The sequence below is a fragment of the Plectropomus leopardus genome, chromosome 2 (genome assembly GCF_008729295.1).
Source record: "Plectropomus leopardus isolate mb chromosome 2, YSFRI_Pleo_2.0, whole genome shotgun sequence".
Lineage (NCBI taxonomy): Eukaryota > Metazoa > Chordata > Actinopteri > Perciformes > Serranidae > Plectropomus > Plectropomus leopardus.
Genome location: NC_056464.1, coordinates 28,403,682 through 28,431,348, shown reverse-complemented (window position 1 = coordinate 28,431,348; position 27,667 = coordinate 28,403,682). Strand labels below are relative to the sequence as shown.

Below are 27,667 nucleotides of genomic sequence, written 5' to 3'. Positions count from 1 at the left end.
CTCATGTTAGATGTGACAATATGAATTGATTTTTTTCCCTTTTTTTTTTACTTTGGATTGATAATTTTGGATCGTTGATCACTGAATCACACCCTACAGTGTGCTATATCTAAATCAGGTTTAATTGTCTGGCAAAATGTTTGAGTGATTGCAGTAACTACTGTTTTCTCTGTGTGTCCTTAAAAAAACATTTACATAAACATGGAATTGAAATGTTAAAATATTTTCTAAAGACAAATTAGTGTGTTTTCATATCCCTGAAACATGCAGATAATGTGAAAAACATGGCGGGTGGGAGCTGCATATAGCTCATTTAGTATGATCATAGGAGGAATAAGGTAGTAAAGGGATAAAATTGGTCAAACAAAATAAATACAGTGATCTTAATACATTGTATTTTGTCATTTGTAACTAATAAATGTTGTACCGCGTGTATCGACCAAAAGGGGACTGAAGTTATTATATAATGACAGAACACACAATGCATAGACAAGGAAGTTTTTAATGAATCTCCTGCAATCATTTCTCTGTGGGTACAAATCATTGTATTTTCTTACATCTTTTTCAATAACCCATGATGCATTGCATCCATACATTTGTAGCTCAAAACAGCTTTTACAAAAAAGGATATACAATATATACTTATATTTATATATATAATATACACGTGTTTCTTAATGCATTTCGATGTGTTTGTAATGGGTAAAATAAGCTTTTAAAAAAAACACAGCCAAGTGGAAACAAATCCCAGGTAAGGTTCAATATAAGGTCTTTACCAAACAAATAATAGCCAAGTTATCAAAGTCATCAGCGTTGGCTATCTAACAGTTAACATGAAGCCCTTCACACACAGTTTGCATATTTTCCACAATTACAGTCGTGTAAATCCAGAGTGATTGCCTTCTCTTATTATACTGTGGACCTGTAAGAATCAATGACAGATTGTGGGTTTATATGGGCAACAACATTTTAATGGATAGGTTTTCTATCTCTACAGCTAACTAATAATGCGGCATTGTGTGCTGAAATACCTTAAACTAAAATGTAATGGCATGGTTAATATCAGAATTAAAGTATTTTCTGGGAGAAGTTTGCCTTTTCTTTTTTCTACATTAAATATTGAGCCGAAGCATCGTCATCCTTCAACAGAGTTGTATATTTATAAGATGAAAACACTTCTTAATCTGCAGTAAAATGTCCCCATTTAACTGTATGGCTTTAGTTTTGTAGTTCGTCTCCTCGGTATAACAGCTATAGTGCTCGCTCACTGAAAGCTACTCCCGTGGCAGACAGGTGATGCTTTCCAAGCTAAGTTTTCTTTTTTTTTTTTCATGTTTTGCACTGTGGCTGGCACCTGTGTCAAAATAGGATATGTGTATTTTTTCTGCTTGTGCCTGGGTATCAGAGAGGAACAAATAGATTCAACATAAGCAAGAAAACAGACTGGAAAAAAGTGCAAATAAACAAGAGAAATGTCCCTCAGGTAGAGACTTGACTGTCAATGCAAATGATAAGTCCACTGTGCTGTGTTGTACTTTGTCAACAACATTACTTCTGGTGTTACTCACTTCACATTATATAGCTCAAAATTACAGTATTACATCTTTTTTTTTTCAATACAACAGAGTAATAATAATCATGTGTATTTATACTAATTGATCATCATTCATGTAAACATATTTAACCAGGTCATGCAAACAGTAGACCAAAATTTCTTCCACTAGAGGTGCACAGCACAGAGCAGGCGGAGCGCCCAGACTGAGATCCCTCTGACCCAGAGACTGACCAATATTTAGACGCTTTTCAAAAACAGAACAGGGATGATGTGAATATGGTTGTTTCCTTCCTACATGCAGCAGATTCTAGTCATAATCGCACCTTCAAAATAACTCCTCCTAAGGCCATGTGAACCCACAGAGGAAGGTCTGATTCCTGTGATTTTATAGACTAACGGGGATCTCAGTTTGAGCCTCAGATAACAGAACAGCCATAAAACAAAACAAAAAAGTCTCCTTTTGATATTCATGTTTTTCCCAAACAGAAGCATGCAGACACTCTGGGTCAGAACCAATCTTTACAAACCCAGTCTGAGCCAGAATATAGAGTCCATAACCCCCAGAATCACCTTCAATGTTCAAAAACAAAAAAAGGCTTTAAACAAAAGTAGTAAATACTTAGAAAAGGACAAAAACACTTAACATGAGAAAAAAGACAGTGTGATCAAACAGAACAAATAGGCATGTGGCATCGGCAGTGGAGTCATGCCTTGAATTTAACTCTATTCAACTAAACAGCTACTTGGTCAGTGACTAGATTGAGTCACACTGATGGGTAAGGAGTATAAAGACATGCAGGAGTAGCTTTCAGTATTTCCCTTTTCTTTGAGCCCTGTCTGGCCAGATTTTTGGAGAAAGCTGCCAGTAATGCAGAGAGTGTGAGCCAGATGGAAGCAGACAGACGGTAATTGTGATTAGAGGTAGATGTGACAGATAATGTGAGAACAAAAATAATGGAGCAGACTGCCTTTAAGCCACCGCCTCATCTTTGATTAAGACTCCAGAGGCCTCCTGAAGCTAACATCCAGAATCATGTCATGTAATGTGCGCACTGTCAGATGACCCCTGTCTGCTGTGGCTGCACAGGACAGCTACATGTTAGGTTGCTTATCATCCAGACTGGCCCTTTCCTTAAATCACTGTCTCTGCATAAAAAAAAACAACACAAAAATATGTGTCTTGAATAAGATGTGTATATATCTTTTTGGGGGGGACAAAGACTTACAGTATGTTTCTCCACACTGTGACAGTGACCTGCTTGCTGTGGATGTACTCTGGTGGACACTGCCTGATAACTACTCTGCATTCCTGGCCAGACTGGGCGGGCGGGCTCTGGGCGCTCCAGGGATACAATGTCACCATGACAACGGGTAGTTGTGCTCAAACGCGACTGGCTGGCCTACAGCAGTAGGTGCAGCTTCTCAGGCTGTCCCGGTCTGTGCTGCCCTCGGTGCTTCCGCGACGGCCGTCCTCATAGTGCGACACTGGAGATGAAAGCGGAAAAATGGAGTGTACGAAGTTAAAGGGAAATTCTGGTGCTTTTCAACAAGGGTCTTATTTTTGTAATTGTGGCGTTCTAGGTCATAATAACTTTACATTCACCACCTCCTTTGTAGAGATATTGGAAATTTGACTCCTGCAAATAAATAAATAAAAATTCACAAGTGGTTGGTGGTGGCAAGTGCAAGGTCAGCATGACCAAAAGTCATAGCAGACATAATTATAAGAAAAAGATCCAGGCTGAAAATATCATAATGTTAGAGGATAACCTTGGTATTTTTCAGCGTGGAGACAATTTTTTTCCATGTTGTGTCAAAGTGACTAGAGACAACAACTTTTGAAACTGATTCTGTATTGAGTGAGAGCGCTACAGCCTACAGCTGCGAAACAAGCTGCAGTGTCCCAATTGGGGAAATAATGCATTGTCAATTTTAATCCCCTAAGAATATGTCTAAGAGTGTCTGACAACATTATGGAAAGGATCATTACAGTAGTTGCCTTTTTATTAAAGAGTCATGTTTGTTTGAGGCAAAACAGCCATGAAATTGCTTTTCACGAACTCACCAGACTGTATTTAATTAAACACTATCATCATAAAACACACTTTGAAGTCAACAGAAACAAAATAAAAAATAAAAGCTGTTTTGGTTTATCATCCCACTGTTCCAACAATCAACCACTCTGGTTTGGTTGAAATAAACCTTTAATTCACCCAGTGAGATGTGGAAATGTTAAAACTACTGTTTATTTACAATCATACAACAGCACTTTCAGAGCAGTTTCTGATTAAACAAAAAGCATCTCACGCTTTAATCAAAAGTTCTATCTCTGTAGAGATTGTTTCTAAAATGTTGTCAGACATGTAGAATAATGAATAATGTGGCAAAAACAAGCATTTTCAGTAGACATAAATTGACAGTGTGAGTATACCCAAAACATTGCAGCGTGCCAGCTGCTGAGCCCTGGCTCAATACTAGACCAATTTTGGTTTGAGTGCCTCTTTCCTAGAACGGGAAAAAAAGTTTCAAAAATGGGCAAGGAGGGAGGTGAAGACACGCTCAGTCACCCAACCATGCCTCATATTGATCCACAGCACCTCCCTGACCCCCACCTCCCATGACTTTGTATACTTATAACACAATATGTAGAATTTTAATACTTTGCACTCAAATGTGAACAGCTGGACCTGAGTCAATCAACAATATTGCTAAATATCCATATAGATTTCTTTTTTTTAACTGAAATAAGTAGTTTGGGTGTTTATTTACACTTTAAAAACATACTGTGGCTTGATTCTTGTGAATGATAACGCCACACATTTGCAGACATGGTGTTTGTTCATTCACTATGATAACTTACAGCTCTCCTCCTCCCCATTCCCCAGGTCATCATCTTCCTCCTCTTCCTCCTCTTCCTCTGGGAGCAGATGTCCATGGCAGGGACTGGTGGGAGTTATCTGACTGGGTCCCTCGAGACTCGTGCCCAACTGCAACTTCCGCATGTGGCGCACCACCGCTGTGGCATTAAATGCTTGCTACAGGACAGAGAGAGAGAGAGAGAGGGAGAGAGAGAGAGAAAGAGGGAGAGAAGGGAAGGAAAAACCTGTCTGTGTCTGACAGCTACTGAGAGAGGAAAACAGGCGTACAAAATGTGCTCTAACTCCTGCCAATCTTAAAACTGCTATTTCAGCAGGCTGCTTTATTATTCAACCAAGGCACTGACCTTCCATTTACTTTTGGCAAAGTTCTTCTTGATTTGAGCGCTGACAGACTCATGGATATTCTTGTCCAGGGCTGTGTCTCCGCAGATCCTGCAATGTCGAAAATATACAGCTTATTAAGTTGTATTATATGTCAATTACTAGAATGCCAGAAAATGTATCTGCAACTATTCTGACAACTGATTAATTGTTCCAGCAAAATGCCACACCTGAGCTGGTCTAAGGTCTAGTCTAGACCCCTCAAAAGTAAACACAAGATACTTTTCTTTGTGCACATATATGACAGTAAAGTAAATATCACTGTCGGTCAGATGAAACAAGATGTCTGAATGTGTCACCTTTGGCTCTGGCAAATTAGAAAGTGCATTTGTTATTACTAGTTTCTGACACTTCATAGACAAAGGGTTTTATTGTTATGTTCTTTTTTTATTTAGCCTGTCAAATATCAGAATAGTGAATAGTGAAAAATAGCCATTTTAACATTTAAGATCTCAAGTGCATGTCTTACAATTGCTTATTTTGGCTGTCCAATAGTCATTAACCCAATTATTATTAATTTACAAAGATAAAAATATAAAGCCACACATCATTACATGAAGTTACTGACTTTTGGGGGCACTTTTGCTTGAAAAATACCATAAAGTACTACATCAGCGCCCAAATGAGTATTTGTAGATCAGTTACTCAACCCATTTTTCATCAGAAGATAATGTTTTTCTTCTGTGCCTCTGATGAACAAAGAATCCAAACAAAGCATGAATTGAAGTCATAGGCAACCGCGATCAACAACAGCAAAACTATATGAAAAGCCACTCACTACTTTCCAAACAGACAGCCATTGCCTACAGGGAACTGAACAGAAAGTAAAACTTATCTATGCTCTCTTTAAAGCCAGACTCCATTGACAGAAAACTCACTTAAAATGGGACTTGCTCATCTATGACTGGATATATGACACTTTACTGTGTTATATATGTGTGAGAGTTTTGAAATGGACGTTTTGATGTAGTTTTGCTGTTGTTGAATGTGGCCCTTTTCTCCATTTTTGAATTCTTGGTTTACTGGAGGCAAGCGAGAAAAAACTTTTTTTATAGAATTCAGCATACAGAGAATGAGCAACTGATATAAATATTGTTATTTGGGGGGGATGAGGTATTCCTTTAAAAGATTAATCTATTATTAAAATTGTTCAATTAAAATGTTCAGTTCCTGCTATCAACTAACTGACATAGTCAATAGTCAGCAATACACAGAATGATACTGAAAGGGATCAGCATTTCTGTATTGTTTAGCTTTTTTTTCTTCCTTTTTTAAGATATCGAGATTTTAACTTTATTTCTCACCATGGATGCTGGAGGGCCTGCTCACATGTGTATCTCTTCATAGAGTCTTTCTCCATCAGGTGACATATGAAGTCTTTGGCTGCAGATAAGAATGGAGTTCATAGTGTAAAAATCCACTCTGAGTTGTACATTTTTGCAGTTGGATCTGCTGTACACAGATCTGCTACTTGGTAGTACCTGAATCTGAGATGTCATCCCAGTACGGAGAGTCAAATTCATACTCTGCTTTCAGAATCTGCTCAAATAACTTGGCATCATTTTCATCGTAAAACGGGGGATATCCGCATAACCTGAGGGAGCAATATTGGAACATATTAAAAAAAAAACATCACTTTACATGCTCCTTGTGATGAATAGCGCAGACTTACAGAATATAAGAAATAACTCCTATGGACCAGCAGTCCACTGCTTTGCTGTATGGCTTCTGAGCAAGCACCTCAGGAGCTGTGGACACACACACAGCAGACATTCAGGGGAAAAAAATACAATACAAAGCAGCAGTGGGGCTGATTTCCATTTATCTTGACCTCTCTGTAATACCATATGATCTGCTAGGTCGCGTTAAACAGGTAGAGAGCTCTTCTGAAACACTTGCAATTGACTCAGTAGTGGATGAAAGAGCCTCTCACAACGCAATGAATAAAGAGAGGATATCAGCTGAAACGGAGAGTGCTGAGCTCACATGAAAGAGAGGGGGGAGGTGAGGAGAGCTGACCAGCGAAATAAATGCCTTACCCACATATCCAGGAGTACCACAGGCTGTAGACATGACACTGCCCGCTCCTTCAATCTTTGACAGGCCAAAGTCACTGATCATGATTTTGGAGTCCTCGTCCATACTGTAATACAGCAGATTCTCCGGCTACAAAGACAAACAAGGTTTGCAAAGGTAAAAATAAAGCGCAAAGCCAGATTGAGCTGTTATATTTCTGTCTTCCCTGAGCAATGATACCTTCAAGTCTCTGTGGACAATCCCCATATCGTGGAGATATTTGACTGCATCCAAGATCTGGTGGATGAGCTGGCTGGCGTCTCTCTCTGTGTAGAAACCTTTCTCCACAATCCTGTCAAACAACTCACCTCCGGATACCCTGCCAGGTGAAAATCGTGGTGGTTATGTAATAAATTTGGGTGAAATGTGGCAGCAGTATTTGTACACGTGACATACCGTATATGAATATATATGACATTAGATGGTCAAATCACATTATAAATCTATTTTGGTAAACAAAAAAGGGAAAATTTCTTGTTAAAATATATTTTAAAAAGTTAAAAAACAACAAAAAACAAGCAATCACAGTTTCTTAGGTCCCATGGCAACATCTTAGAGCAATACTTCACCCCCAGGATGACCATTTGTAGATCCTTTTCTCACCCCATGATATGCAAAATTTACTTTTTCTCAAATGTCACTGGTAAAGTAAGAATCCAAAAAAACCCAGAGAATTCTTGATAAGTTGAAATCATAGGCAAACGCGTTTAACGACTACACTATATAAAAACATCTTTTTAAAAACTCTTACACAGCCCATGCAGTAAAATCCAAGTCTCATTTATCCAGTTGATGTTTCGTACTTCCCAGAAAAGACAGCTCTAAACAGGAAACTCTGTTCAAAGTCCCTTCAAAGCCAGACTCTATTGACAAGAACAGCAATTTTACCTCTCTGAACACTGGAGCTGCTGGTTTACCGCTGCCACGATCAGTCAGTTTGTGTGTGTTATTATATGACTTTAGAGACTCAGAACTTATCTTGTAAAACCCCAAAGTCACACAACAACACAAATACACTAACTGATCAAGGCAGTAGCAGATCAGCAGCTCTCATGGTGAGAACTAAAATTACTGTTTTTGTCAATGGAGTCAGGCTTTGAAGAGGGCATATTTACTATATTTAAGCTATGCATTAGAAAGGTCTGTCAGTTTGGGAGGCACTGAGCTTACGACTGGATAAATGAGATTTGGATTATAGCACAGCTACAAGGTCAATAAATATATATAGTTGTATGATATAGTTTTGCTGCTGTTAAACTCGCCTCTCAATTACTTCAGTTCATTAAGAATCGTATCTGTTTTTTGGATTCTTCCTTCAGAGGAGGCATGCAAGAAATGAAAGCTTTCCTCACTAATTCAGCATAACATGGGATGAGTGATGGATTAGTAATGGATATAATTATGGTTATGTGCATGTGTGTGTGTGTGTGTAAAGTATTCCTTTAAATGTTTTGTTTTGTCTGGCAAACAGTCCAACAACAACTTACAATGATGTTAAACAGAGAAAAGCAGCAAATGAACCAGAGAATGATTCGCAATTTTGCTCGCTAAATTGATGCCATACAATTTTCAGTAAATTCACACATTGATTAAAGTAAAAATGCATACTAAATGCATCCCTTATATCATGTGTGTGTAAGATAAAGAGGAAGTACTCACAGCTGCATGACAAGATATAGGTGGGATGTACTTTCAAAGATGTCCTCCAGCGTAACAATGTTAGGGTGCTTAATTCTGAGGAAGACAAACGGACAGAAAACATCAGATAGAATATGTTGCATTTTCAATTTAGCCAAAATGTTCACATGCTTACTGACAGTTGGGCACCAGATGGCATTCTTGCTGCGTAATTCAAATAAAGAGTGGCCTGTACTCTCGTTTCTTAGAGCAAAATCTATGTGTTTGCCCTTTTCTCATTAAATACAAACTGTAACAGCCCCTCAGATGAAACACAGAAAAGCTTTCAATACAGTATTGCTAAATTGACAATGACCAGTGTCTGCAGCTGGAACCAGTACAAAGAACAGCTTTGAAGATTATAGGGCTTGACAGAATAACTATAAGATATACTGCACACACACACACATGCACACAGACACACACTCACACACAAACACAAATAGAATTGGATCGTCTCTTATTGTGAAGCAGCGAACAGACAGTCGAGCATCTCTCTTGGCTCTCAAGACAAGCTGAGAGCATACGAACACACACGATCGCTGTAACACATCAGCAGCTGAGATGTGACTTTTAGTAGAAATAGAAAATCCCTCTTTGTTTTTTTTTAGATTTATTTTCTTCACATTTCTCTCTCTCTCTCTCTCTCTCTCTCTCTCTATCTCTCTCTCTCTCTCTCGATTCTCTTATTTATTTAACTTTAGGTATTTAGCCAAACTCCACTCCCCCCATTCTGCCATATCACTCTCTCTTCTATCATACCCAACCCCCCTCTCCACTTCTCCACCCTCTATGTCTCTTGCTCTTTCTTCAATACACTGCTGCGGGGAACTCCACACCATCTCCGCCTCTGTGTGCTGTTGCCCTGGCAACAGGGACACTAAAAATAGGTCTATCTTCTTTACTCCTGACATTTCCGGTGCACAATCCTACTGTTTCTACTGACACCATGCATTTAGTCACCCATTCAATTGACCCCTTGCATACATTCTGCTTTGGCACATGCATCGTAAGAAGAAGAAGCAGCATTGACTAATTCCTGCCACTGGACACACAGCACACAGCTGACGCATCATCTCGAGGAACTTTGGTGACCTCACCTATGTAGTACAGCGATCTCATTTTCGATGTTGTTTTCTTTGCCTTCCAACGCTTTTTTGGGGATGCACTTGATGGCCACCAGCCTCTGGGTCCTTTTCTCCTCTGCTAGAACCACCTCCGAGAAAGCTCCCCTAAAACACAAGCAGTGGAAACACACACACATATGCACATGTTAGAGAAAGAAAGAGAAATGTGTGGGAGTGTGGGGTGAAATAGACAAGATGGGAGCTAGGTAGGATTCATTCTTCTTAGGCTATGGGTTACACAAAAGAAGCTGCTAATAGTGTGACAGAATATTCAGAGCTTGTCATGCAAATTACATTCTTTAATTCTTGATATCTTTTCATAGCAAGTCTGTGTTTGTGGTTGGTTCCCACGCTGAATAAAGTCCAGTGGTAGATATTTTTGTGGCCTTCCAAAAAACTCTCTATCAACTAACCACAAGCTTTCAAAAATAAAAAAAAGAACTCCAAATACTCTCTATTCAACTATGTGTGTGTGTGTGTGTGTGTGTGTGTGTGTGTGTGTGTGTGTGTGTGTGTGCATGCATGCGTGTATGTATGTGTGTGAGTGGTGTTTAAATGAATAATTCAAAATGGTGACATTAACAAGAGTTTTAGGGGGCTGAGGAAATGCTCAGGAGGTAAGGCAACAGTCGCATATAGACATTTATATTAACATCACTTGATCTTTTAAAAAAGAAACTATTTTTAATCTGTTCAATAATAGATAAAGTATATGTAGTGTGGCTGTTTCTGAGGGAGACTAGACTGCATTATGGATTATGGTGATGGTGAGAGGGAGAATGGTGTGTATTTACACAGTCTCCTCAAAGGAGCGTGGGAGGGAGCTCGGGAGGAGGTCTAAACGCACAAACATTGTTTGCAACCATAGGGATCCTTTACACGCATGTGAAACAGCACCGTCATGCAATACACAGTGGAAGTTCAGTGTTCATGCTCGAGCAAATATTCCCTCTTCTGTTCCATCTGTCACACTGTGGAACATGTGAGGAGATCTCAGTCTTAACATCCCTTACACCAACCTTAAAGGTACAGTTCACCCCAAAATCCATTTTTTTTCCTCTTACCTGTAGTGCTATTCATCAATCTAGATTGTTTTGGTGTGAGTTGCTGAGTGCTGGAGATATCGGCCAAGGATGTCTGCCCTCTCTCGAAATCAGCTCACACTCAAGGAAAAATGGCCATATAGGTCAACTGTGCCAGCAGCTTATTACGACCCACACTTAGTTTTACTTTTGGGTAGCCCTCACTAGGGGCAGTAGCAATATAAGGGAGCAGAGGAGGGAGTGAGTTGATGTAGAAAAGAAAGCAACTGAGTCATGTTGTATAAAGATTTAAGAAGCTCCTATGGCAAACTATAGTGAACCGCAGAAATGAGTACTTAAACCTAGAAATGAATTAGCATGCATTAGCAACGCCACCATAGCCTAGTTCGTTTTAGCCTAGCAATAGTGTTTTACCTCTGATAATTGCATTTAATTGCAGAAAATTGTTTCTTCATGAAAGATCTGTGGATTATCTTGAGTAACTGAGTCATGGAAAGAGACATTGCTGGTTCTATTATAATTGAGACTAGGCAGACATCTCCATGGCCAATGTCTCCAACACTCTGCAAAATACACCAAAACTGTCTAGATTGATAAATAATAGGAAAAATAAATGAGACAAAAATACATATTTTTGATTTTTTGGGGAACTGCCCCTTTAAAACTAAACATGCACATTTCACAGTTCTGTTTCTGATGACACTGTGATAAGGGGGCAAATGTCTCACTTTCTGTTTATTCTGCTTTGAATAGCTATAAACAGTTAACTGTAGAGCAAGAGGAGTTATTGTGCAACTCTGACCGTCTCTCAGAACTCTTCCTCCCATCATCATGTCATAATAAATGCTCAGTGTGGATCTGTGGTAATCCTTGAGATGGCTTTGTACCGGGGCCATCTTGTGCTCAACGAACCAGCGCTGCAGAAACATTTGCATAGTGAAGCTGATGCACATGAGGAGAGACGATTCTCATACACATCTCCAGTTTCATTTTTTTTTAAATAGTGCTCAAAATAATCCAAAGCAAAATCACATAAAGCTCCAATTCTCATCGACCCATAAAAGCGTTTTAATGTGTTTAAGTCTGCAGCATTTACAGACAGGGTTTCCTCAGAGTTTCAGACCTCTGTTATAATCTGTTTAGTCTATTTTGGTTGTTGAAAATAGAGGGCACAATGGGCCAAGAAAGGGTAGGACCATAAAGGTGGTGATTGACATGTGAATTTATTGTGGGTATTAGAAACAATATTTGTATTTCTGGCCATAACTTTGTTGGTTACAGGGCTGCAATGTATGATTATTTCAATTATTTGCTAATAAAGGAGCTCTACACTATTTTCAGAACATTAATACAGCAGCAAACACTATTTGCTATGTAAAGATTTAGTATAGTCCTGTGCAAACAATGAAGTCACGCTACTTCTGTGTGTCATGTGTGTTCTTTTTTCTGGCAGACTGTCCAGTCGTGTGCGTGTCAGTGCATATGAGGCCCTGTGTGTATCCCACTAGAGAGGTCGTCACCACTGCTTTGTATTGCACTTAAATGGAGGTTATCACTGTTATCAGGATATCATTGTCACAGAAGCATTGCACCCATCCTCCAGTTACCCCCTGGTTAACAGTACTAGCTCTGTCAGCGCCGTTGCTGTTTTTAGCACTGTTAGCTGCTAGCCACTGGGTACACAGCCGTGTGCACACATCCCCTGATAACCATTTGCTCTTGATATTACATAGAACTTCTTTAAATGTCAGAAAATGGTGAAAAATGCCTGCACAGTGTCCCAGCACTAGTGTTGCAGCAGTATACCAGTTTTAAAGTATACTGTGATATGAAATGATAATGATAGAAAACAGAGTGAGCAGCAAAATCCAGAGAATAATTGGCTTTTTTGTTTTACATTTGACTTATAAAATGATTATTTTGACTATCAAATATGATTAAATCTGTAAATCTACCAGTCAATTAGTTCTGAAAGCATTTTAGCTCTGGTGGTTAGCTTTGAAGTGAACTGAAGTGGCTTTTTCTAAAAGAGAGAAACACAATCCTCAAAATACAGCTAACCAGAAGATTTTCTTTCTTTCTTTCTTTTTTTTACAGACCCCATTACACATAACTTAAGAAACGTTTAATTTTGACAATAACAGCATAAGCAGCATAAGTGTAGCAACAGTATCTGTTATTCTATCCATTATGACTATTCCTACTGTCAGGACTGTGCCACAGTAAATAGCTACAATTTTAAAAAAAACTGACTCAAGTTTATACTGCAGGTGACCTGAATCATGCTTTATCTACACTACTCCTAAAAGGAAGAAATGCTTGCACACACCTCTCTACTGTTGCTGTGAGACACGTTGTAATTAAGCATCCTGTTGCTAATTTCTGCTTGGAGACATATTAGGGATGGGCTCTCAGAGGGTTTGTGAAGAAGAACAGTAGAAAGAGGAAGAGAGGACGCTACTGTAGCTGTTAAACAGCTAATGTGTAAGTCTTAGCATTTAGCCTTTATGTCTTTGGCAGCAATCTGCAACAGACCGTTGACATTTTTTTTTCCATCTATGCCAATAAATAATCCTGGCACGCACATTAAGTTGCTGTTAAGAAATTCAAATAAATAAGTTTCATGTGAGTCACTGGCCTCAAGACTCATAGCTGACGCTCGGCTGTTTTTCTGTATGCAAACACGACAGTCACCACATATTTTTAGACACTTTTAAGATAGATTAAACCTCCACAAGATAGATAGATAGATAGATAGATAGATAGATAGATGGATAAAGCATGACATAAAAGCCCTATGCCTGGTAATCATGCATCTGTAATGAGAGTGGCTGCCCCAAAACCATCAGCACAACACGAGTCTCTGTCTGACACACACACACACACACACACACACACACACACACACACACACACAGAAATCCCAGCTGTCTATATGGGAAAATATTGATTCACACATTCACATATCGCTGTCAGCGTCTGTCAGTGCTTTCATTCTGGTAAGTGGGCTCTTGTTGCTCTCTTCCATTTCTTAAATTAAGTTGCACCATTAAAATATAAAAAAACCCTCTAAGCAAGTGGACTTAAGTGTTACTCATATGCTAGCCAAACCAAATAGAAAGTAAAGGAACATAACAGGAGTAACAGGAGTTTGATGTAGCATCACAAGTAGGCCTCCAGGGAGCCAATTTGACATAGGGCCTGTGCCCACATTGTGTTTTTTTCTCAACAAAGTTTTTTTTTTTTTCAGTTTTTCCCAATGAGGAGAGGGCGTCTGCAGCCACATATGGCCGCTTTAAGAAAAAGCACCCAGCATCTTTTTTCAAAGTGGCCCACCTTTATGTTGCAGCCACTCCGAGCTCTGCATGTTAAAATATCTCTGAACTTTTCAGAAAATGGTGACATCACTGCCACTCTTTTAGCAAGGCTGCTGTCACAACAAAGACAAAACAGCCAAACTGGGGGAGCAGATGAGCTGATTGACACTCGCTGTTGCTGGTGAGTGTTGTGCTTTTAACACAGTAACTGTTGTGAGCTTGTTATTAACCGTACTGTCAAGCCTCTGTTAAGAAGAAGAACAAGAAAAATAAGAAGAATGTTTTACTTTTGTCACGATCTTAGGTTTTGATTTATATCATAGACTTTTTTGGGGGGGTTTTGTCATATTTTCTTGTTACTGTTGGTTTTACTATATTTGTGTGTTTTCCCACCTTAGTGTTTCCCTGATTAATTTATTCTTTGTCAGTCTCGTTTGTCCTTCCAGGTTACCAGTCTTTCCTGCACACTTGTTCTGTTTTAATCTTGTTTGCTCCACTCTTGTGTTCCCTGCCACACCTTTGATACTCAACTGAACCCTGTGTTTCCCTCCTTTTCTGTGTCCACCTACCGCAGCTGTGTCTTGTTCTCTCGATTAGTTCAGTGTGTACATATACCTGTGTGTCTCGCTTTGTTCCTTATCAGTTTGTCTGTTATCCTCCCCGTTGTTTCTATCATCAATGCTGCTGTCTTCTCCAGAGTTCTTCTTTGTTATCCGGGTTGGTTCAGTTCAGTTTTTGACTCATGTTTTATTTGTACTTTGTATTTTTGGTTAAAAAAACTGGTAAGAATGAAGGCAATGTCTGACTGAAGATGGAACTAGTTGACGGTTATGTCCAATATCAGGCAAGATGCAACCAGCTCATGGACTGGTTGCCCAAACACAATCAAAAGTGTGATGTAATTAAATCCCCTTGCACTCGAAATGATGGATGCTTGCTGCAATGGCTAAAATTATTAATCCTGTTCTTTTTTTGGTCTATAGATACACTATCAGTAAGCCAAAGTCAGGCTCCTTGGACTTGTTGAAGACAGCTTCGTGCATCCATCAGTCTATTGATCTCACCTGATGCAAGCGTACCCTTCAAGCCCAACATGCCTCCAAGTTCCCAAAAGAGCTTTCTCTTTTTAGCCTAATCCATATTGTGTGTGTGTGTGTGTGTGTGTGTGTGTGTGTGTGTGTGTGTGTGTCGGTGTATTCAAGACAGAAAGACAGAAAGAGAAGACTCGATATGTGTGGACATACAGTATAATTCCACTCCATACAATCTCCAGATTCATTCTTTGGTCTGCGTCATTATGAAAACCTTTGCTTATTCATATCAACAAAGCTGGGGACTGGTCCATTCACTAGCAATTGTACAACTCTCTGTTTTCCATCTACTCCACTAAAGTCATGTGTAGGTCAAACCTCTTAACTCCTCTGCTCTTCTCTATAAACATCCAGCATGAGTGCTTTCCAACAGTGTTTAGTGCTGCACAGTCACAGTGTTTATGCTCCTACACATTATCCACCTGGACTGCACGAGTTGTCCTTTAAACTGGCCTCCCACAGATCTTACTTTCTCTATCTTTGTTTCTCTTTTAAGGCACCATTGTTACGCTTTGTTTATGGGTACAACATTCATATGCCACTTGGCATCTATCATATGCCAAATATGATGTTAAACCTCAGTTAAACAACATGTATTTTAATACTCAATAAAATAGCCTGTTTGAAAAGGGTTGCTGGTAGCTGCTGAGAATCAAAGCCAAATTTTGCAGCTCTTGCAGCTGATTTGACATCCCTGTTTGGCAGACAGCCTCACAAAGGTCGACCATATTCTCAGTGTTTTATTCTACAACACATCTTTTTTGTTCTGTGAGGAGTTCTTATGATGGAAAGCTCTAAAAGGAGCACAGAGCATCAGCAATGCACATCAGAAGTACTCTGCTGTGGATATTTAAAACTGTTTTTACTGCTGTGTTGTGGTCCGAGATGATTTTGTTAATTGGCCCTGTGCTCTTCATTTCTGTCAGGCTAGCTGCCAGCTTGCAGGGATATCTCAGGACTCATAAAATGAACTAATGTTTATACTTAAGTTTTATCCTGACATCCTATTTCATAAACAAGCACGAAACCATGGACAAAAACATCTCTACGAAAATAAATTGGGCATTTAATGAAACTATAAAAGAAAAAGACAACGGTGATGTCAACATACATAAAAGATAGGGTTCTTACAGAAGCTAACAGTCTTTATCACACTTTATTACACTGATTACAACGATAACCCATAACATCTACAGTGGTGGTTGAGCTGCTTTTTTTGCTTTAAGTTAGAATATATTAATTGCCCCCATTTGACAAAAAAAGCAACAGAGGTACTGCTCCACATTAACTTTGATAACTAACACAGAATCACAACTCTAAAAAGAACAAGTATGGTTATGTTAAGTTAATATCACAGCTGTATACCTCGCCTGTGTCAGTCAATTCATCCTAGGTTAATGACATTGTTTGAGAAAAAAAATGTTAAGAGTATAGCAAAAAATAAAGAACGTAATAAGATCACAAAAAATGAAGTAACTGCAATCAACCTGTGTTTCATCTGAAAAATCTAGAATTAGATTAATTAAATTGTCTAGGACACCTTGATTATTTCTAAATATGTCTTTAAAATATGGCATTTTTTCATGATAACCAGTGCCCTTAAACTTCATCCAAAAAATGAACATTTGTTTGTCAATTGTCTATCGCGTGTTTCCTTGAATTCATGAAAAAGAACGTTTTCTTGCATTTCTCCACAGTGAACAGAGAATAAGAAAAAAAATCCTATAACTAATTAATTAAAGTCATTGGGGGCTACATTTAACAACAGCAAAACTATATCATAACATCCATTTACAAACACTCATTTGGCTCGTGCAGGATAAGTCAAGTATCACTCATCCTGTTGTAGTATCAGTACTTCACAAACACATGCATTTTCATTAAACATTGCTATATAAAACACTTCCATCTATAAGCAGCATGCCTGCGCTTGTGTATGTGTATGTGCTTGAGCAGGGTTCAAATGCACTCGTGTAGCAAGGCATGCTACTCAGCGGTGCATGAGACTGTACTTATGTGTTCCCAGCTGACTTTGGGAAGTACTTAACATGCAACTAGATAAATAAGATTTGCATGGCCATTTTGGGGTTTGAAGTATTCCTTTAACTCATAAAAACTGTGTGTTACATGCAGGGTTTTTTTGACATGAGATCCACTTAAGGGCGGACTTGACGGGAGAAAGAAAGAGCGGTGTTGAGTCAAGATGGAAGGTTTAAGCAGCTGCAGTTGCTACAAAACAGACTAGCAATATTGCCCTCACCTTAAAAATGTGCCGTGTGTGTGCACCTTGTCCAATGCAATTTGTGCAAGCCAAAAATAAAGTTGCAGTCATCTGCAAAGACAGAACTTCACATTCGAAAACACACTTACAGCTAAGTTTTATTCTCAGTTGGCCTCGTCAGCCATCTAGATAGTGTTTTAAGGTGTTTAGAGAGAAAACAATAATATCTTTTTTTAAAAAGGAGGTGCAGTATTTTCAATGTTTCATTTTGAATTAATCCAGAAGTATTCATATAATATTCCATATTTTATTTTTGGATCACATCACTAATTATAAAATACGCCATGTAATTTGTATTCAGTAACTGAGTACACTTCAAAGTAGTCTGACCCAGCCCTGGTGACAGACATGATAACTGCAGAGTGGGGGATTGCTTCAATCTGGTAACCCTTCCTCGAGGACAGCTTGTCCTGAAGTGGACTCCAAACAGAGGTAGAACTGTGAGGATTAGCCGGATCTGAATATGATATTTCAACATAAATCAATTAACTTCACACACTGAATTCCTGGATAAAGCTCCTCTGTAATCTTCTCTGCCAGCATAAGGAGCTTTCCGTCAACACATTAATTCTGCCCTCTGCCAGGTCCAGCTACAGTGAAAGAATATTACTATAGCATTTTTCCCCCATTTTAAAAAAAAAAAAAAAAGAAAGATGGGGACATGCTATCCTAGCAATTCACTCTTTCAATCCTTGTTACATAAGCTTTAATATTTTTTTCAAATTACAATCACTGTTTTAAGTTCCTGTGAGTCTTAGTGGAATCATAACAGAAGTTATCAGCGTTTAGCAGCACTCATGAATCCTCAAATAAACAGTCTGCTAGTCAAAGTGCACTGAATACTGCATGCACAGCTTGGAGACAAAGACTGATGGAGTCTTATTTGATGTCCTCCTACAGCACTCGACATAACCAGACAGCTTCATCTTTTACGCACTGCTATTTCACTTTTTTGGATGTGAACCAGAGTTGCGCAGTCATTAAAATCTGATTCTGTGCAGCCTCTCTGGGGAAGCAGGTGTGATTCCAAGAAGATAGAAAACAACCACACTCCATATGGCATGCTTGTGTCATCCCAGGTGGACGTGTGTGAGGTCACTTGTACTTGGTTTTGGGGGGTTGGAGAGGTGCCCCCTGACCATCTGGGCTCAATCCTGTCACCCTGGAGAGCGCAGTCACAGGTCTGTGTGAGTCCAGCCCTCTTTATCACAAGGTGACATTTTTCCTGCTGGTTCAAGATTAATTTGCAGTTTATTACCAAATGAAGGTATGTCAAGGCCCTGACACACAAAACCCACATCAGAGAGCTAGTGGTGATGAAAGACAACTGTTTCAACTCTTCATAGTGTCTGCATCTCGGCCAAAAAAGTAGCACATAAACACAGCAAAGACTACAACCCACGGCCAACCAACATGTACGTTTTGCACCAGCGTGAGCCAAAAAAACTCTCCATACCAGTAGACATAGGTCGTCTGTAATCGACAATCAAAAAGGGAACCCCGCAAGACCATCATGATGCAAGTTAGCACGTTAACAACACAACCCAATGTGAAGAGAGTAAGGTTTTTGTTCCGTGCGCCAGATAACACAAACCACCAGGAAACGTTTTTGCAAAAGAACACAATGGCTAAAGAAAAACAGTCCTTCCTTATATAGTAAGTCTGTATCAATCTAACCCCCTCTTCACTCTAACCCTTTTTATTAACTCCTCTTATTTCAGTTTCTCTTTTCATGCACTGAGCTGAACCGCCAATCAGAGTGTTTTTACTCACAAAAAAGCTCTGCCATCTCCAATGCCAATTCCACATGCTAAATTGGCAGAAAAAACACTGAGTAGTGCTAATGTTGCGGGTAACACTGCAGCAACTCGGGCAATACACGCTCATCGAAGGCCCAACATTGACCGTCGGCCAACTGACAGCCAACCGTCGGCTTGGTGTATCAGAGCCTTTAAATTTAAATGTAAATGTGATCTTTGAATTTAAGACTATGAGCAATATGAAATATACAGTAGGTTGCCACCCCACCACATTGCATACGTCGTAGAGTTAAAGTTTTTCAGACAAACATAAGTGTATTATTGGATAACCGCTTTGAAATGAACCATCTCGTTTTACAGGGGGTCCAACACAAAACACAGAGTACAACACAAAACAACAATTACAAGCACACATGTACAGTAAATGGCTCTCGTTAACCCACCCACTCATCTACGACACATCTACCCACTCCCACTGCACCCACACAGAATGAGTGAACATTAGATACCGCAGGGCATATGACCTGAAACTAATAAAAATACTAATAATGGTAACAATGATAATTATAGTGATAATAACAACAACAGTATTCAAACAAAGTTGTAATAGAAATACATAACTTGTATTGCTTTGTTCACACTAATGTCTCTTACATCCCTCCTGTCAATCATCACATGAGCAGAGGAAGGTGCAGCTGACTCTAATACCATCAGATATAGACGGGTTGAATATTGGTTTGTCTACAAGTTTCACTGGATTTTGTAATGTTTCATGTATACTAATCACATGAGCAATAAATAGTAAATTGACTTCATTCACATAGCGCCTTTCTACCTTACCAGACCAGGTGCTTTGCAATTTGCCTCTCATTCTTGTGAATGTCTCTGGTTCACCCACCTATGTTGGAGAGACCACATTGTATCTGTCTCCCAAATGACAGAACAAAGAATTTATTTTCTCTGCTGCTGCAGGTCTTTTGGAGCAAGTAGTAAAAATTCTTTTGTTTTTCACTTCTGTGATTATGGTACAAGTGTTTGTCCACCATTGTTAATTCAAAACTGCTCCTCAACATGAAAATCTGTTTCAAAATTGTAGATCAATTCAAGGATAAACTATATGAATCAGCCAACTGTAACAACATGTTAAAGCTGGCCAACAACACCAGCTTTGACCCAAATCATGAACAGCTGGAAGATACAAGATCCCATGTTTTAATACGGTTAGACTGAAGCACTTGTATGTGCACCAGTCAGTCATAAAACTAAATGTGGAGCTTAATAACAGATCAACTGCATGTTGACGGGCCTTGAATGTTGTTAAATGTATGCATCTTGGTTTCCTATCTTAAATATTTGTCCTTTTGTTGCAAACGGAGCTGCTGAGGCAAGACACATTTCAGACTTCTAACTATGAAAGTATTATCATCATCATTACACACCTAAACACACCAGTGGTGGTGTAGCTGCCATGCAAGTTGGGGGTTCAGTGTCTTGCTCAAGGACACTTCGACATTCTAAAGGACGACCTGCTTTACCTCCTGAGCCTTAGCTGCCTTAGTAATAAGAAAGAACCACTAAATTTAGTTAGAATTTAGTGTCTGGAAAAATGGCAGGATGAAACATGGCCTTTCGTAGAATGAGAAAAACATTTGTGTCACTGACAACAGCCTTGCATCCATTCAGGACTCTTCCCACGCTCCTCAGAACAAGAAAACCAAAGTCAGACATAAACGCTAGACTGCCTATATATCATGTGCACTCAGCATTAAGCACATTACTACACTGCATCTACAGAACTGCCTTAAATCAGTGAAGTATAATATGTGCTATAATACAAATCATGTATGTTGAATGGCTTAAATTAAGTCCCCAGTGTGATTCTGCCAATAGATTTCTAAGTCAAATTGTTTAGATTTACATAAAACGGATGATGATGTTCTGTAACGAGCACAGTCATTGTCTATGCAACTATGCATACATGCCTGCGCATGCATATTTGCACGTGCATTTAAACACACGCATGTTAAACACATACACAATAGCATCTCTAGCAATGCCATTTTCCTCTCATGATCAGCTGTATACATGGCTGTATTAAAGACCAACTTGGAAACTGCTTTCAAAACTGGTTTCAGTTAAGTTCTTATTGCTTTAGTTACTATATACTATATATACTATACTATTTACTTTGCGTTGCCTTTGACCAGTCAATACATAAAACTTAACTTCAATCCATCAATGTTTTTGCACAGCTCAGAAGAAAGCCAAATTAGCCAGGGAAAAAAACTGCATGTTTAAAAACTTCCAGGCGAGTGGGAAATAGCTGAGTCAGCATCCAACAGCGGCCAAGAACAAGACAAGTCTGAGTCAAAATGGGCAGAAGTGACAGGCACGTCCAAAATGTCAGTCAAGTTTCTTGAGACGCTCCAGAATCCACAGTCACATACTGCAGCCCTGACAGCATGGACAGATGGGGGAAAAAAATGAGTGGCGGCTCCCTTTGACCCCTCGGTTTCTGCAACTCTCTGTGAATTGTATAAGTACCCTGATACCTGCAAGCACCTGTCAATTACAATGCACACAGCCGAATGCACATGCCTCAAATTTTTGCCTCGAATTCTGGAAACCAACCAGGGCTGTGTGCTGGAACTCAACCTGGCCGCAGGCTTGATGTTTGTCTATTGCTTTTGTGGTGATTTGATTTGAACACAATCTGATTTATGTAAGAACAACAAGATCTCTGATAATAAAGACAAGATTTGGCTAAGCAGACCAATTATGAAAGGCCCTCCAGACTAATCCACATTTAAAGGGACAGTTCATCAAAAAATCTAAAACACATATTTTTTTCTCTCAACTCTAGCACTCTTTATCAGTCCAGGCTGTTTTAGTGTGAGTTGTCCTGTGTTGGAGATATAGCCTGTAGAGATGTCTGTCTTCTCTCTATTGTAATAGAACATAATGGCACTCAGCTTGTGAGGCTCAAATGACCAAAAATTGCTTTTGCAGCCATGTCTCTTTCCAGAAATCATGACCTGGATACTCAAGATAATCCACAGACCTTGTTGTGAGCAGTTATATGTAGGAAATATTTTCTTTCTATCAAACTACACCCATGTGGCAGCGAGTTATGTAAACATTTATGGCATCCTCCGTGGTTGAGCCTTAACATTAGCTAGCTGAGATGCTAAGTGAGTCAGTTAGTAGATGCATGCTTCCTTCTGTGCAGTGATACAGATGGCATGTGTAGTTTGTGTCAACTAGTGCCATTATATTGGGGAGAAGGCAGACATCTCCTTGGCCTGCAACACTCAGCAACTCACACCGAAACAATCTGGATTAATAAATGGCACTACAGGTACTGCCACCTCTACACAATGGAAAGCATTGCCCTTGAGGGTCATGGGCAAGTGGTATAGTTGCCCACCTTGCCCCCATTGTACATCCAGGTTTGCTATGACAACAGCACTAAACTACATGCAAAACTTACGTCCCCAGCACTTCTTTGAAGTCATAATGTTCTTTGATGTCTGATGTCTTCTTTTTCCATCCATTTCCATCCTCTCCAAGAGGCATCCTACAATGCTGATCGGATTCGCCACACTACAGCTACAGGGCAAAAAGAACAGAATTTTAAAAAACAGTCAATACACTCGGAGCAAGGACAACTGAAGGTTCAGTGTGTAAGATTTAGGGGGATTTGGTGGCATCTAGTGGTAAGAATTTAAAATCGAAAACAGCTGAAACATCATATGGTTAGAATTCCTTCAATGTTCATTTTTCAAGAGGTTTTTATCAGGAGCCAAATTATCCACATGAGTCTTTTTCTCTCAAAAAACAAAGAGACCTAGTGCTTAAAACGGCAATAAAACTTAAGTGAAAATAAAAACATTGTTTTACGACGCTCTCGTTACAAAGGAGTTGTGAACTACGGTTGTCGATGCGAAAACACTAAAGGCCCTATCTGGTGCCACTGTTTAGCTTGTTTGTTTTGGGCTACTGTAGAAACGTGGTGGTGCACCATGATGATCTCCATCGACAAGGACCTGCTCCCTATGTAGACATAAAAGGCTCATTCTAAGGTAATGTAAATATGATTCTTTTTTTCAGGTGATTATACACTAAAGAAAACACACTAATTATATTATAATCCATTTCCGCCCTTAATCCTACACACTAAACATTTAAGCTTTGATTCGTGTAAACATATAGATCTGATCAGGAGGATTGCGCCAAATCAAACCAAAAATTTAAACGGGCTGAACGAGAGAGTTTTAATGAAAATAAGTGCTATAGACAAAAAAATTCCATCAAAGGCAACATGGTTTTGTATCATGTTTTTATTGCCACTTTCTGATGCGGTCACTATTACAAACATCACTCCAGCACAGTGGGGAAATAATAGATGAGACATGAAATGTGACACCACAATCAATGGGCACTCTTACACTGTATAATGTACTTAGAAGTATTTAACCTGTAAGATACAGTCTACCTTAGTACCGCTTTAATGTGTCCACTACAGTTTGGCTGACTGATTGTTGCATAAAACTTCAGTCATTAAACAAACCACTGATTTTCTTGATGAGGTGCTCTGGTTATTGCAGCAACTTTGATTGGACTCGATGAAAAGAAGACAAGTTAGGGACCGTTTCTTATATGTACTACCAATAGATATCAGAGAGGACAGCTCACTAAATATTTTTAAAAGAAACCAAAAAAAGGACTTGTTCCCCTGTCTTTATCTACCACTACACAGAGTCAGAAACTGTGAAGCATAGTTAATTATGGTGGAGGGCGGGTGATGCATTTTCCCTGGTCACTGAGAGGCTGAAGGAGAAATATTTGTAACTCTGGGCATGGCCATGATATTAAAAACAAACAAAGAAACAAACAAAATATAAAAACAAAGCCAAACCCAAAAATAATGGCAAATAAGGTACAGTCCTCTAGTTTCCTCTTATATGAATGATGACTGATAATAAGCTGAAATGTTGAATCAAAGTCAGAGAAAGCATTGAAGCTACACCACAGTCACAAAAACAGAATAAATCAGAGAGAAAACTTTTATGAGGCTGAGGCAAAATGTTAGCAAGAAATTATTATGACCAAAAGCATTAATAAAAAACAGATTGGTACCAAAAAATAAATAATAAAAATGCACATTGATAAGAAGATATGACTACTGCTCCCTAAAAAAGCTACAACCCACACCATCAACAGCCTACTTTGCTGACAACCGGCAACAATAAATAGCTACAAATAACAGAAAGTAGGGCAAACAACAGTGCAGCAGAGACAGTCGCAAGAAAGGGACCATGCACCGTCGCAAAAACAAACGCATGGTCAGTCGAGACAGATACCAGCTGGGGGGACTTGTGCTATATTTAACATCTGATGCTTTAAACAATTGGGGTTGCTCCGAAGAAGAAAATCTACAAATCCAAGCCATGAGCTCGGGTGAAAAGGAAAGTTATTCCACTGAGAAACATTTGATAAGCTACTCTCTCTGAATTAAAGCTGCAGGGCGTGAATGGCAAGCAGGAGGTTGAATGGGAATTAAAACCGGTGCAATACATCTGTGAAAATTAGTCCAATTTTCGAGGTGGTGATCATGCAAGTAGGCTACAGAGAGAAAAGGCGGTGTGGGTGCGCGAACCGTACTGCAGCGCTCAAGGGTATGGCAGTCAAAGCAAAGGCAGCATCTTTAGGTTAAATCGGGAGGCTGCAGACATGCGACACGGAGGGCACAAAAAGAGCTTTAAGGGTGTCATTCCCCCCAAAGAGAAGCTACGCGATTGATGGTGCACTTCGGTGAATATATGACAAAACATACCTAAATGGCGATCTGTGGCTGTGGTGTGTTCTCCTTCCCTCTGGGAGCGATGTGGTTTCTGTGCTTGTGCGCAGCGCTGGGTCCGCTCAGACTTCTCCTGACGTCAAGAAAACCAGACGTCTGTGGACGTAGTGCAGCATAAAATCACTCACTGTTCTCTTAACAACGTGATCTGCGATTCACCTTACGATAGTCCAACCGCCGTCTGTTATATGCAAACAGCTTTTAGTGCATCTGCTTGCTTGAAAGCTCCTCGCAGCGCAGTCGGTATCAGTGTGCAGCGCATGCAGGGTATTTTAGAGGCTTTGCAAAACAGGCAAAAGGTGTCATTGTGAATAATGTGCACTGGCAAGGCACACGCAAGCGTCCCGTGTAATGTGTAGGTCTTTAAATTCTTACAGAAACTGTTTTGCAGAATGAAGGTGGAATAGTGCATTTTTTAACTAATAGGCCTGGTGTACACTTGCAGTGAATTAAAGCTCTGATTTCTAACTAATCTTGAGGCAACGCCCTGCTTCACTCTCTCACAGCATCACTCCCATGGGAGTCTTCCACCTGGACGCTGTTACAGCTCACAGGGCCCATCAAAGGTATGCTGCCCTGATGACATCTAGTTGCAGGGTATGGACATATGATAAAATACAACAGATACCAGGACTAAAAATGCCAAAGTGCATCTTAACCACCTCTCTAACAAACTTAAAACTTGCTGAGTTATTTGTGTTGCAAACTAATTAAGCGGCAGTCTCCAGGGCTGAAAGATGAAGCCAGAGCGGAAGTGCCTAAAACTGCAATTCCCTAATGGCCACTTGAGGCTGGCTCCAAAAGTGAGTCAGTCCCCAAAGACAGTAGTGCTAAGGGTAGGCCTACTGTGTAACTCTGGAGAAAGATAGCTGATTGTTGAGAAGGCTGTTGGTTTGGTACAACTACCAAAACCAAAGCATAGCCTATCTGACGACCTTGGAATGAAACTAGACCTTAGACTATGGCCTTGTACATAGATGGTGTCTGGCTGCTGTATAGGTCATTAACCCCGCCACACTGATGTAAGTGAATTGAACATGGGCCACAATAAAAACTCAAAGTACACATTAGGCTAAATAAATTTTCCCCAAATATATTCTTCCAGCTAGTTCTGAGAACAGTACAATGCAATCACTGAATGTTTTAGTAACGTTTTCAGTAGCAATTCTGTGTTCCCATATCGTTCCTCTTAAAGTTAATTAAAGCAAAATTGTCTATAAACATAAAAAAACTACTTTTTCTTTTTCTTATTTTTGTTTGTTAATATATCATATTACATTTCCATCTGAGAAAAACAGAAGTCTGTAATCTCAGTCCCCAATAACATTTTCTAAATGTTGCTTTGAAAACATCCTTCCTTTGCTCTCATGTAACATTGTGGGAATGTTTTTAGAAAAGAACATTCTCTTATCTGTCAACACTAAACATCACCAAAACATCCCAAGAATGTTGCAGTTAAAACGTCACATCTTAGTCAGAATTTAACCTTAAAGGAACATTATTTGAAATGATAAACATCCTTAAAACTTTCTTTGAACATTACATTAAAAGGATTTAGAAAGTGAATGTATGGCTTTGGGCTTGTGCTCATCTTTAACAGGTGTATTTGTAGAAAATTTAGTTAGATGTAAATACATTTTATACAACACTGGAACTCAACTTAAACTTGAGATTCATGAACTGTATATTCATACAAACAACACTTCAGTGGTGCATTGTATTAATAATATGAAATGTTTCAGTCAGTGATCTGCCTGCACAGACACTCTAATGCTGGTAACACAGTTGCTTCATTATTATTTTTGGACCATGGTCAAACCCATAAACTGCTCCACTTTGCAGACATAAAAATGTCATCAACAGACAGTGAAGCACAACATCTTCACTCTGACCTCATTTGCACGCAGAGACTCACATAGGTTTAAAATTGAGCAAAGATTTTCAGGGGTTTTAAGCAAATACTCAACACTTAACTTGTTAACTTCCCCAAAGAAAAAGACAATATTACTTTTATTAGATCACTTACATCAAAAGTACCTCAAAATTGTAATTATGTACAGTACTTGAGGAAATGTACTTGGCTACATTTCACCACTGTTTATACACCAATTGTAAAGCACTTTGATTTGACTTGTGTTGCTGTACAAACGCATGGGTCTTGATTTGGCCTGGTATAGTTTTAGACCACTTTCAAGTTCTGTCTCAGCAAACTTACAACACTGTCTGAAACTTAGGAGCCCTCTTGTAGGTCAACCAGTATTATAATTACCAGTGGTAGAAAAAATATTCAGATTCTTCACTTAAGTAGTTAAGGTACTAATACCACATTGAAAAGATACTGTAAGTAATAAGTAAAAGTCCTGCATTCAAAATGTTTTACTTAAATAAAAGTAAGTGGGTTTAATCTAGAAAAAGTAAATAGTGTTAAGGTAACAGTACCCAATGCGGACACATCTGAAAACAAACAAGCAAACAAACAAAAACAACCATAACACTAAAAATTACAAAAAAAAGAGACAATAAAACAAACACCCCCAAAAATGAAAACTCAAAATTATTTCACAAAAAGAAAAAAAAAATGTCAAAATTATTTCAAAAAATAGAAAAAGACTTAAACATC

The 27,667-nt window shown here is 39.1% G+C and overlaps 1 protein-coding gene across 1 annotated transcript; it reads right to left on the bottom strand.

Annotated features, from left to right (window-relative positions):
- Positions 1–509: 509 nt before the first annotated feature.
- Positions 510–25,256, bottom strand: camk1a (calcium/calmodulin-dependent protein kinase Ia). The gene is made up of 12 exons (XM_042507462.1): positions 25,024–25,256; positions 22,678–22,796; positions 9,669–9,800; positions 8,551–8,625; positions 7,072–7,210; positions 6,855–6,981; positions 6,488–6,563; positions 6,297–6,409; positions 6,120–6,198; positions 4,779–4,866; positions 4,416–4,590; positions 510–3,040 (listed from the first exon to the last, which is right to left on the bottom strand). Exons 2-12 carry the CDS (start codon positions 22,761–22,763, stop codon positions 2,937–2,939), a joined length of 1,194 nt encoding a protein of 397 aa, XP_042363396.1. The 5' UTR covers positions 22,764–22,796; positions 25,024–25,256; the 3' UTR covers positions 510–2,936.
- Between the last annotated feature and the right edge of the window lie 2,411 nt (positions 25,257–27,667).